This window comes from Pelobates fuscus, chromosome 2 (assembly GCF_036172605.1).
Source record: "Pelobates fuscus isolate aPelFus1 chromosome 2, aPelFus1.pri, whole genome shotgun sequence".
Lineage (NCBI taxonomy): Eukaryota > Metazoa > Chordata > Amphibia > Anura > Pelobatidae > Pelobates > Pelobates fuscus.
The window spans coordinates 108,839,967-108,853,522 of NC_086318.1; the positions used below are offsets into that span (position 1 = coordinate 108,839,967).

At 42.2% G+C, this 13,556-nt stretch overlaps 1 protein-coding gene across 1 annotated transcript; it reads left to right on the forward strand.

Moving 5' to 3' along the window:
* The first annotated feature begins 12,185 nt into the window (after window positions 1-12,185).
* RAP2B (RAP2B, member of RAS oncogene family) lies at window positions 12,186-13,295 on the forward strand. The gene has a single exon (XM_063442564.1). It carries the CDS (start codon window positions 12,473-12,475, stop codon window positions 13,022-13,024), a length of 552 nt encoding a protein of 183 aa, XP_063298634.1. The 5' UTR covers window positions 12,186-12,472; the 3' UTR covers window positions 13,025-13,295.
* The last annotated feature ends 261 nt before the right edge of the window (window positions 13,296-13,556 follow it).

Below are 13,556 nucleotides of genomic sequence, written 5' to 3' on the forward strand. Positions count from 1 at the left end.
AAAAGGTGATTTTGCTTACATTTTATTTCCATGCCATGCCTGTCTCACCGCAGGTGGCCCCACCTGGTCCAGATCATTTTGATGATCTCAGTCAATCCAATGCTTTCCCATTGGAAAAAATGCCACGCTGAGCCAATCCGCATCTCCTTATGTAGATGCATTGAATGAATGCATGTCCATGGAAAATGTTCAGTGTCTCCATGCAGAGCGTGGAGTCGCTGAATGAAGTGCTTCTAGTGGCTGTGTGACTGAATGCCACTAGTGTTGTTACTAGACAGCAATGTAAACACTGGATTTCTCTGAAAAGGCAGCATTTATATTAAAAGGCCTGCCAGGACAGGCTATAGACACCAGAACCACTACATTAGGCTGTAGTTGTTATGTGATTTATATTTATCTCTTCTGCTCATCTCACCCCAAAATGCTTCAATAACATTTACAGGAGTGAGTAATGGATCTGCTCCAATGCTATGGACTGAGTAAGAAAAGTAAGTATTTACTCTCAGGGCCGGATTAAGAGCACAGTGGGCCTGGTGCTGACAATTATGATGGGCCTAATTACGGAATCTTATCGACCAAAAACACTAAAACAGTCATACCTCCCAAGCGTCATGTATCTGATGGAGATGGTGCTGGAGGGCAGGGCCGCCATCAGGGGGTGACAACCATAACGGTTGTCCACTCACTTAGGGCCACCCGATGGGCCCTGTATCTTCAGGGGCCCGGTCAGCGCTGCGGCCGTGCAATAGCGCGACCGGGCCCCTTTAAAAAAAATCCCAACCGCAAAGTACTGCTGGGAGGAAGTGGCCGTCACTTCCTCCCAGCTCCCTCCCCTCAGCGCCGCGCGGGAGGCAAGAAACACAGGCCGCAGCCCGCAGGAGCCACGCCGACTCCCATCAGCCACAGCCTTCCACCTGCAAAAAAAGGTAAGAAAAATTAGCTGTATTTGTGTATGTTAGTATGTATCTATGTCAGAATGTATGTATGTCTGTATCTATGTCTGTATGTATGTTAGAATGTCTGTATGTATGTTAGAATGTCTGTGTGTATGTCAGTATGTCTGTGTGTATGTCTGTGTGTATGTTAGAATGTCTGTGTGTATGTTAGAATGCCTGTATGTATGTTAGAATGTCTATGTGTATGTTAGAATATATGTGTGTATGTCAGAATGTACGTATGTCTGTATCTATGTCAGTATGTATGTTAGAATGCCTGTGTGTATGTCAGAATGTATGTATGTCTGTATCTATGTCAGTATGTATGTTAGAATGTCTGTGTGTATGTCAGTATGTCAGTGTGTATGTTAGAATGTCTGTGTGTATGTTAGAATGTCTGTGTGTATGTTAGAATGTTTGTGTGTATGTTAGAATGTCTGTGTGTATGTTAGGATGTCTGTATGTATGTTAGAATGTCTATGTGTATGTTAGAATATCTGTGTGTATGTCAGAATGTATGTATGTCTGTATCTATGTCAGTATGTATGTTAGAATGTCTGTGTGTATGTCAGAATGTATGTATGTCTGTATCTATGTCAGTATGTATGTTAGAATGTCTGTGTGTATGTCAGTATGTCTGTGTGTATGTTAGAATGTTTGTGTGTATGTTAGAATGTCTGTGTGTATGTTAGAATGTCTGTGTGTATGTTAGAATGTCTGTGTGTATGTTAGAATGTCTGTGTGTATGTTAGAATGTCTGTGTGTATGTCAGAATGTATGTATGTCTGTATTTATGTCAGTATGTATGTTAGAATGTCTCTGTGTATGTTAGAATGTCTTTGTGTATGTCAGTATGTCTTTTTGTATGTCAGTATGTCTGTGTGTATGTTAGAATGTCTGTGTGTATGTTAGAATGTATGTGTGTATGTTAGAATGTCTGTGTGTATGTTAGAATGTCTGTGTTTATGTCAGTATGTCTGTGTGTATGTTAGAATGTCTGTGTGTATGTCAGTATGTCTGTGTGTATGTCAGTATGTCTGTACGTATGTCAGTATGTTTGTGTGTATGTCAGAATGTTTGTGTGTATGTCAGTATGTTTGTGTGTATGTCAGAATGTCTGTACGTATGTCAGTATGTCTGTGTGTATGTCAGTATGTCTGTGTGTATGTCAGTATGTCTGTATGTATGTCAGTATGTCTCTGTGTATGTCAGAATGTCTGTGTGTATGTCAGAATGTCTGTGACTGTCTGTGTGTGTATGTCAGTATGTCAGTATGTCTGTATGTATGTATGTATATATGTATGTATGCCAGTATGAATTAATGTATGTCTGTGTGTATGTATGTAATGTCGGTGTATGTATGTGTAAGTCCTCATGCATGTGTGTCTGTATGAATGTTAGTATGTGTCTATCTGTCACTATGTTTGCCTGTGTGTCTGTATATGTGTGTATGTCTCAGTATGTGTGTGTCAGTACATATGCCTATATGCGTGTATTTCTGTTTCAGTATGTGTGTCTGTTAGTATGTATTTTTGTGTGTGTCTGTGTCTGTGTCCTTTTGTATCAGTGTGTGTTTTTGTGTCTGTGTGTCGTCCTGTGGGCGGGATTTGGAGGCGGACCCTGTGGTCGGGATTGGAGGCAGGCCCCAGGGGGCCCAGACCCTGAGCTGAGTTAGGGGCCCCAAAATTTCTGGTGGCGGCCCTGCTGGAGGGAAACACGTGGGATGCAGCTATAAGAAAACACATACTCTATGCTAATTTCTCTCTAATTTATGCTTTCATCTTTCAAGTAAATCCATAACCCCTAACAGCAGTGTCCAGTGAAGCAGGAAGTCAATGGGTGGGGTAAAATCGTGTGCCACTGGCGCGAATCACGTGACAAGACCTGCCAAAAGGGGTGAACATGCCCAAAAAGGGGGCATGTTTGTCCAAAGAATTTAAAGGATAGCCTGGCATGAATGCAGGCAGCACCTTGAGCTTGGCATAAATGCATCTAATGATGCGCTCACTCAATGCTTTCTAAGGACTGTACCCTAGCACTCGCTGGTCCACTTGTCTCCTTACCTTCTTACTAGCAGGCAGAAGTTCCTGGTATATAGTCTGAGACAGAGAAAAGGTGTATGTAGTGAGTGTAGAAGAAAGGGGACATGCCACAGTGTTAGAGAGACCTACGTCTGCATTACCTAAACTAATTTTAATGTCAGCCAGTCCACACAAGTTTTGTTCCCATACATCCCTCTTAAGCTTCCAAACTTAAAGGGACACTATAATCACCAGAACAACTACAGCTTATTGTATTTGTTCTGGTAAGTAGAATCATTCCATGCAGGCTTTTTGCAGTAAACACTGTCTTTTCAGAGAAAATAACTCCACTGGCCGCTGCTTAGATGGCTGCTAGAGGTGCTTCCTGGGGCAGTACTGCCTAGTGTGCAGCACTGCCATTCAGTGTCTCCACCCTCTGCATGCAGACACTGAACTTTACTCATAGAGATGCATTGATTCAATTTATCTTTATGAGGAGATGCTGATTGGCCAGGGCTATGTTGGACTTGTGCTGGCTCTGCCCCTGATCTGCCTAGTTGACAGTCTATGGGGAAGTATTGTAATTTGCTCAGACCACCATTTCTGAGCCAGCAGCTGCAGAATTGAATACAAGTAATATTTTACTATATTTAGGGAGGCAAGAAGGGGCCAGGGTGGTGGTTTCAACATGATAGGGTCAGAAATACATGATTGTGTTCCTGACCCTATAGTGCTCTTTTAAGCAAGAGTATGTGAAGAGTAGTTAAGGTTGCCACCTTTCTTGGAAAAAAAATACCAGCCTTAATCAGTTATACGTGACATCACATGATGTAAATCACAAGGAGTGACATCAGAGAAAATTCTGTAAAATCACCAACAAACTACTCACAGTTTGATTCTGCTGTATAGATGGATTGCTCCCACCTGTCTCCCAGTGTCTCAGTCTCGCAAGTCACCCAGTGTCTCAGTGTCCCTATGTATCACAGTGTCAGTGTCCCCATGTCGCCCAGTCCCCTAGTCTCCCAGTGTCTGTGTCCCCATTTCTCCCATTGTCCCAATGTCTCAGTGTGTCCCCATGTCACTAGGATACTGGGGACACTGAGAGACATGGGGACACTGAGAGACCTGGGGACACTGAGACATGGGGACACTGGGAGACATGGGGACACTGAGACATTAGGGACACAGACACTGGGAGACATGGGGACACTGAAACATTTGGGGACACTAAGACACAAGGGACACAGAGACATGGGAACACAGACACTGGGAGACTAGGGGACACTGGGAGACTAGGGGACACTGGCTGGGAGACAGACACTTGGGGACAGTTGTGGACATAGACATGTGGACACTGGGACATGTAGGGACACTGGGAGACATGGGGACATCAGGCACACTGAGACACTAGGGACACAGACACTGGGAGACATGGAGACAATGAAACATTTGGGGACACTAAGGCACTAGGGACACAGACACTGGGAGACTAGGGGACACTGGGAGACTAGGGGACACTGGGAGACTAGGGGACACTGGCTGGGAGACAGACACTTGGGGAGACATGGGGACACATGGGGACACTAGGCACACTGAGAGACATGGGACACAGACACTGGGAGACTTGGGGACACTGACACACTAGGGACACTGGCTGGGGGACATGGGAACATAGTGTCTCCGTGTCCCAATGTCTCAGTGTCTCCCAATGTCTCTGTCTCACAGCGTCCCCATGTGTTTCAGCATCCCCATGTGTCTCAGTGTCCCCAAGTGTCACAGTGTCCCCAGATCTCCCAGTGTCTGTGTTCTAGTGTCTCAGTGTCCCCTATTGTCTGTGTCCTCAAGTGTCCTAGTGTCTCAGTGCCCCCTAGTGTATGTGTCCCCTAGTGTCTCAGTGTCCCCATATGTCCCCAAGTGTCTCAGTGTCCCCATGTTTTCCAGTGTCCCCAAGTGTCTCAGTGTTCCCAGGTCTCCCAGTGTCTGTGCCCTAGTGTCTCAGTGTCCCCTAGTGTCTCAGTGTCCCCATGTGTCCCTGCTGCCTTTCCCCCCATCCCTCACTTACCTGAGCTGTAGATCTGCTGTCTGGACTCTCTGTGCTGTGTAGCTGCTCCCCCACGGATCAGTGAGTAGTAGAGAGAGGCAGGGATATTCTGTAACTTCCTATCCCTGCCTCTCTCCACACACAGTGACCCCTACTGGCTGGTGCTGGTATTGCAGAGTAATTTCCATTTATTCTGAGAAAATTACCTGCGTATTGCTGGTATTACTGCAATACCAGTACGGCCAGGCAGCCTCAAAAACCGGCTGTGCCAGTAAAATACCAGTCAGGTGGCAAACCTAAGAGTAGTGTGTAAAAAAAAAAAAAAAAATTCAAAAATATTTTTTTTTCAATTTTTTTTTTTTTTAAAATGGGCCTATTCCATGGGCCTGGGCCTGGAGCTGCAGCTCCATCAGCCCCTATGTTAATCCGGCCCTGTTTACTCTGCTTATTGAATAGCCATTACTCCATTGTTATCTGATGGGAAATTGCTATTCAGTAAGCAGAGTACCTACTTTTCTAAGGAAATTAAGTTGTTTATGGTTAAGTGCACTACTGAAATGCAAAAACACGTTAAGTGTATGATTTTCCAATAGATAATGATGTTTCTTTGGTTAAAAATAAATAACATAGCCCCATTAAGTTTCCATGTCTGACAATAAAAATTGACCCCTACCCTAAGCACCCCTAAACCAAACTAACTTTGTGCTCCAACTGGTCACATTTCCAAACTGTGGACAGCAATTCCCAAACTGAAATAAAGATTGATTCTTTAATTCAGCATTTACGTGTTGATTTTTTTGAAAATGAATATTTTTTTAGGAAGTATTTTAGTGGCGTTTTTCCTGGACTAGTATGAATCATCTTGCTTCTTTTTTATTCTGAGTTGTATTTCTGTTTATTTATTTTGAATTTTCCCATTAAACTCCTAAATAATGAATCCAATCGGATTTTTGTGAATGTGTCCCTGTATGTGCTTTAAATCTAATTTGTTTATTGTACACACATTGTATAATTCAAATGCAAATTCTCAGTTTATTGAATAATGCCAGAAGTGTTTAAATCACCAGCGGAAAATGCATATAATGCCTCAGTGGCAGGCAGGCATACAACTCAACCCTTTCTTCAAACATTTGCCACTCAAAAGCTTACTGAGCATAAAACTGATTCTTTATTGTCCTGATTCAACAAAAGGAGCTTGAATTCTACAACAGCAAAGGTCAAAACTGGATTGTAAATAGCAAGTTTAGAACTGTTAAGATCTAAATGAGCAAATAACAACCCCCTCTACTGTTACATTAACTGTGAGATATATGATAATGTCCATCATTCTTTTTGATCTATACCCTTTTCAATGAGACAGTGTTAGTGTGAGTGCAATACACATGTGATCACTCAAGGTAATCAGTGTTTATGTAAACTAAACATGTTTATCAATGCCTACAACAAAGGTCTAAGGTGTAAGCGGATTACGTAATGTTTTGAATTTCCTGATTACATCAGGAGCATCCATTTAAATTCATTCATTAACACATTTTGTATTTTTGATTAATTTGATGGCACAAATGTCCTTATGCTGTTGTCTGTCTGTGTATTTTTCTTGTAAAACAAACATAAGATACATTTTATCACTATCATAATAAAACAACAAACAAAATTGCTGGTTTAAAAGAACTTTGTCTTTTGTAGGCTATTTCCTGCTATTGTTTACGAATGTTTGGTCAGTGTCTTTTCTAAGCGCAAAAAGCACAAACAGTAGCCTCAAAATTGAATGACTGAGAAAAACCAGAATTCTTCTAATAATGCTTTGATCAACGTTTAAGTCTTCCAGCAGGCAGGGAACTTTATCTAGACAGACTGGATAGCGTATCATGCCCAAACCAAACTTTTAAAAAACACATCTATAGAACACATTATTGATTTTCATAAGCCTCGTAGAAATACAGATTTTCCTAGTATATGACTGTCTAATTCAAATTATTGTGCCGTTAGTAAGTGAAGCCACCTCCATAGCCGAAAAGAAAGTGTGTGTGTGGCAGGGAGGAGGGAGGGGGGAATTTTTTTTTTTTTTTTTAAATTTTTTATTTTTGCAGTGCATAAGATGTTACAGCTTTACACGGGGTACCCCAAAGGCAATCCTCATGTTGGTCAGACAATAAGTACATTGGGGTATGCGTTTGTATGTGCACATTTTTCTTTTTTTTAAAAGGTCGCGTTCTGATAAGAAGATGTACAACAATATTAAGTCGTTTGGTTATATGAGTTATGCAGGCAGGATATACAAGTTATATGTAAAATTATTTAAACAAGTAGATGCGGTACACGTGTGTAGGCGCTGTGTTCTGCGTGCTGATGTTGCTTATTCAGAATTGCTCCTTAGTGACTCACCCGGGGAGGCAAGGGTGCGTGTTATAATTACAGGCAGCTTGTGGGTTCACATAATAGACAGTATGGCCTAAAACATAGTTGTTGCAGGCGAGGTGTGAGTGCAGGCTGGCTAGCAGTTTCTGCACTGGTAGGGTGCCCTAAGCGCTAGCATGATACATGTTATGATGAGTGAGGTGTAAACAGTATGCTGTGGTCAGAGTAGCATGTAAGCGTTATATATGTTAAAGCCAGGCAGCTATCTACAGACAGCTTATATCATAATATCACCCAGTCCGTTTAAGAGTTCGTATAGCGGCATATTCTTCAGGAATCGCTGTCATGGTGGGTCTGTTGCTTCATGGGTGGCCGTGAGCGTTTAATCTGCCAGTGCTGGTTTCAGCCCTTCAGCGCGACCCAGTGTTGGTAGTCTTGCAGGCTGGGGTACCTCTCCAGATGTGTTGCCTGGGCTTGCCACTATTGGGAGTCGGGTGGAGCGGTCTTCAGGATCGGAATTGGGTGGTTTGCTTTTTCTGGCGTGTGGCTCCCTTCGGTTGGCGGCAGACTCGTGGGTATGGAGCCGAGTCCCTGCAGGTTGGTGTCTCCGCTACTCCGTGTCCAGTAAGCCTCTGCTGCTGTCTGTCTTCCGATTTATTGCTCTGTCAGGTGAGATATCGCTTGGCTAGCTGCGGGAGAGTGAGGCCTCCGTCATCTCAGGCTTCTTGGGCCCGTGCTTGTTAAGTGCCCTCAGTGCACTTGGCAGTCGCCATCTTGTGCGATGCGGTCGGGCCCTCAAGCGTGTCCGCGGCGCCTGTGTTTTCCGGCTGCTATGCCCCCGGGTGGGGACCGGGATCACCCCCCCGGTCCATAGGGGGGGGGACCAGGGCCGGATCCGCTCAAATTCGAGCCCCAGTCTGGGTGCTGTGAGGCGGGATAGTGGTGCGTCGGCCGTCCGCTCCACTCACCGCGGGAGAAGGCCTGGGTATCGCAGTCTTCACCTCCAGGGGACTGTAGCTTAAAAAGCCAGCCTCACCCTGGCTCCAGCAAGCCCTCTGCTTTGAGGCGTGATGGTGGTCGGTCGTTTCTTGGCTAAAATTAAGTTTTTCCGGCATATTTAAAGTTGAGGCAGCAGGAGCTCCTACTGCCTGCGACCGTCCAGCTCGGCGGTCCGGCCCCGCCCCGGGAGGGGGGAATTTTACTGTAACTAATAAAACATGTATAGGTGCACTTTGTTTGTCCCCATTATATATATTTTGTAATCAAAGTTAGTTGTTCTTACAGAATATGATCTTTGTGTTTTGGCATGATGGTGTGTTTTAAGGAATCTGGCCTAAATTAAGGTTCATTGGACAACATCTTATAGCAACAATGTGGATGAGGTTATAGGTATGAAAAATAAAGGCTAGGTATTTCAGCCCCTATAACATTATAAACACAGGTTTATAGTTTTTTTGTTTTTTTCCAGAACACAGATTTATGCCATTAAAGTATCTGATATTATACAACAATAATATTTACATGTGGGCAGATATGAGATATGATCATGTTTACACGTGGGCAGATATGAGATGAACGCTAGAACGAAGTGAAAGAGGTAAGAGGACATATTAAAAAACAATAGGAAAGGGACTGGGTATGTTTAGGGATATACGTTGAGGTTGACTGATCTCCAGGTAGCCATTTCTGCTTATTTTAAATTTAGTACTTAGTAAAAGGATCCTGTAACAACCCTAAGTCAATGACATCTTCAATCCTTATGTTGAGTAAGTGTGCCATTTGCTGGGTGCACCATTTGCTTATTATAACCTATTCAGGCTGAGTGAAACACTCTCTAAAAAAAGAAGCCTTTGTGTCACGCTAATGTAATAGTATAATTGTTGTTTGAAGATTGAGAAGATGTCAACTTGAGAAAAATGTTTTCTGGCAGGTCACCCAAAGTTCAAGTTGATGTAGCCTTGATAATTGTAAAATGATAATCCCTTTTAGTCAAAAGGGTTAGCCAGATATACCGGGTAGGACTGACGTCATGGTCGTAAAGATTTAGCATATTCAATAATAGGTAGCGACTATTCTTTTTAGTACTTTAAACTAAGCCATATACTGGCATTTAATTTCATAAATTGTTACGTGATTATTGATTACAAACAATTCATAAGAATGTAAAACAATGGAAAAAAAGAAGAAAAAACAAGTATGTAGGTACATTCTATATCCTGCGTTTCAAGGTGCAAAATTAGCCTATATTATACACTCTATAAATGCATCCCAAAACAGTGCAAAATACATTTATAACATAAGAAATAAATATACATAGCCTACATGGGGCTCCTCTTAAAATGACCAGAAACACAAATACACTTAAAGGATCACTAAAGTCACTCAGATCACTTCATCTCAATTAAGTGGTGTGAGTGCGGTGGTCCTGTCATTTTAACCCACGCAATGTAAAACATTACAGGTTTTATTTTCAGGGCCCTATTTAACCTTTCCCTGCAGAGAGTCCCAGGAGGAAGCATATCCCAAGTAAGTGGAAGTGGAAGAGCAGACATTAGATTGCTAGAGTAGGACCTGCCGAGGTTGGCTTATGCAATGTATGATCATATACTGTAACTAAACCCCCATTATTTTTTGCCTTGGTGAGCTGTTTTTTGAATAAAACTATTACATTCTGTGAGAATTGAAATTGTTATTTAGTGAATGAGCGAGTGTGCTGGGTCTTGTATGATGTATGAAATGGCCACAGCAGCACCCTATAATACATGAATGTTCAGATGAGTGTAGCCCTCTTGGTTTCATATACAGTGCAGGATTATAACCACCTCTAGTGGCTGACTTCCAGGCGCTTCCGCTGCATTGAACGAATAAAACTCAATTACATAACGCAATAGCTCATAGGATGCCAATATATACTTCTACCCTGGCCACCGTAATACAGATGCTAACGGGGTTATTAACTAAAATGAGAATTCAAAGTAAGTTCAAAGTGAGTTTCAAATTTAAGGCCAGAGTAGCTAAACTGGTTTAGAGATTTCTCCCACCTGATTATTTTAACTTTATACTTGAAATTTACTTTTAGTTCTCACTTTAGTGAATAACTCTGTTATTCTCATTATTCAGTGCTCTGTTAGAATCCTACTTAGAAAAGCAGCTCTGTGAATAGCATGTATCAGCATGTGGCAGACCAAACAGAGAGAGGTGGTCTCACTAAACACAGACAGCCATAAAGACACATGCTCATACCGTTAGCGAGTAGACTTGCAGCACTGGACCTGTGAAGGCTTATTGCAGCCATGGGTGTGAGAACCTGGGTCGGGGGTGGAGGCGTGGATGAATCCACCCCAGAAAATGATCAGATAGATAAGATAGATAAGAAAAACTAAATATATTTAAATAGTTGGTATCCCATTCTACTAATCTACTTCCTAGTTACAATATATAATTTTACTTGTAGAAAACGGAAGATAATTCTTATGCTCCCTAAGTGGGGCAGGAATCACTGCCCCCCCCTATTTTCTGTGATTTCCTGCGCTGTTGATTTCAGCCTTCGTATGGACATTAGTGGGTTTATGGAATAAGAAAAAACTCCATATACCAGAATGAGATACTCTTCTATCCTGGGGATTAGAGTTGAGTCCAACTGTTCCTGCAGGCAGACCCACTAAACAGTATATATTTTTGTTTTTTTTTCATTATTTTCTTTCATGCATTAAATGATTGTTTAATGCATTGAAAAATATAGAACCAATTCAGTACTGCCAACTTTGGCAGGTCTGATATTGGGAGAGCAATAGGTTGACATGTGCCAGGGAGGGGTGTGTGACTGTGACACAATCAGTATTAGGAAAGATTTGCTCACCAGAAAGGAGGTTGCGTTATCCTGGCACAAAGGCGTGCCATGATGGCAGGGTGTACTCATGCTGAGTACTGTACTCACTAGATGACAGAGCAGATCTATCTGGTGAACAGAAGCATTATTATAATATGGTATGTCACACGAAGCATGTGGCTTGACAGATCTGGGTCACCCCCCTTCACTTGTTTCCCTTTATCTGTACACATTATGAAACATATAATAAAAGATTATATAAACTGAGTATTTTATAACAGATAGAAAGCAATCCCTACTAGTTTAGTGGATAGATAACATTTTTTGTGCTAAATTTAGACCAATATAACCTAAATGGAAACATTTTAAATATTTTCCCAACTCCCTACTTCAGCCTAAAGTTAGAAACTTGATTTTGAAATTCACGGTTTAGTGAATACTGGCTTTTAGAAGTTCACAAGTCTGTTTTATTAAAACCTTGACATTTAAAAATAAAATAAAGCAACAACTATTTCCTTCATTGTAAAATCTCCACAGAAACACGCCCCACTGTGTAAATCCATTATCATTAACTCGCTGTTTTAAAACCAGTTATTTATTGTCTGTGATACAGGTTTTCTTTAGAAACTGTACAAAGCAAAATAAAAAAATAATGTTTTTTTTTGTTTGTTTTTTGTTTTTAAAAAAGGAAATTAATTGCAATAATAACATCCCACTTTAAATAAAAATTTAAATATTTAGATCTGCTTTCTAGCAAAACAATGAGAGTAGACTATTAGGTAATGATAAGGTGATTCACCCCAGGTATTTCTGAGCATAACATACAATCACCAATCGAACGCTGCACATGATTAGCCAATGGTGAATGAGTCACATTTGACTAATGAAAATACTTTCTCTGCGGCTAAATAGGAGAGCCAATCAGAGAGGAGTCTCTCTGGGTAATTCGATGATGACAGTCTGAGCAGCCAATGGGGTGCAAGCAGTTGCAAAATGCAAGTGTAATTCAAGATAACTAGAGTGTGGGCTGCCTTAGAGAGGAATGGAGAGAAGAGCAGCAGAGCTGCAGGGCTGCTCTAACACATTGTGCTCCAGACTACCTGCCTTCCATCTGAGCTGATACAAGGGATCGGCAGGGTTAAACTCCCTCTCCCTTTATTGCTGGAACCTCTTTGATACATGTGTAGCAGATGAAGTGAATTCCTCTGAGTGGGAGAGCTGCCTGTCCCCTCACTCTGCCTGTGAGGAGAGCTTGAAGCAGCAGAAATAAGCAGACAAGGAAGAAGCCATGAGAGAATACAAAGTAGTTGTTCTGGGATCAGGCGGGGTGGGGAAATCAGCACTGACTGTACAGTTTGTCACTGGATCTTTCATAGAGAAATATGACCCCACCATTGAAGACTTCTACAGGAAGGAGATCGAAGTGGACTCCTCGCCCTCGGTGCTGGAGATACTGGACACTGCAGGCACAGAGCAGTTTGCCTCTATGAGAGATTTGTACATTAAGAATGGACAAGGCTTTATACTGGTTTACAGCCTGGTGAATCAACAGAGCTTCCAGGACATCAAGCCCATGAGAGATCAGATCATCAGGGTGAAAAGGTATGAAAAAGTGCCCATGATCCTGGTGGGCAACAAGGTAGATCTGGAAGGGGAAAGGGAAGTTTCCTATGGAGAAGGCAAAGCCTTGGCTGATGAGTGGAACTGCCCCTTTTTGGAGACTTCAGCCAAACATAAAGCCTCTGTGGATGAACTGTTTGCAGAGATTGTTAGACAGATGAACTATTCTTCCCAGCCCAATGGGAATGATCAGTGCTGCTCCTCTTGTGTCATTCTCTGAGAAACCATTCCCTTGTTTACAAATGCACTATTTGACTTGTAACATGATTGGAAACAACTTTGCATACAGTGATTGCGTTTTACAGTTCCAAAAGGGTGTGTTTGCCCTGAGATATCAATCTGAAGAAAGTGGCTTTCGTTTATGTGCTCTTATGTTTTTTTTTTTAAAGGAATGCACATACCATCACCCTGACCCTGGAGAGTTCAGAACAAACCCGTTTTGGAGTAGTCTGTCTGTTGAAAGTAGGAGGAAGAGGGATGGAGTGTATTATACATTTAAAATGCACATTTGGAAGAGTGCAACATGAGGCCCAGCCCCCACCCAGGCCCACTGGAAACTCCTAAGACCTAGTGTGTTTACCTACTGACTGTCATTTTAGGTCCTGGGTGGCAATCCTTGGCGCCCACATGTTTGGGAACTGCATTTACACGCCCATTAGGCACAGCCAGCAATGGCGATCATCAAGAAAACAAAACAAAACACACAGTTCACAAACATCTGGGGTTGCCAAGGTTACTCAACACTGTTTGGT

What these genes read in the sequence shown, in the direction of transcription:
- RAP2B (XM_063442564.1), top strand. Translation starts at nt 12,473, where the DNA reads ATGAGAGAATACAAAGTAGTTGTTCTGGGATCAGGCGGGGTGGGGAAA.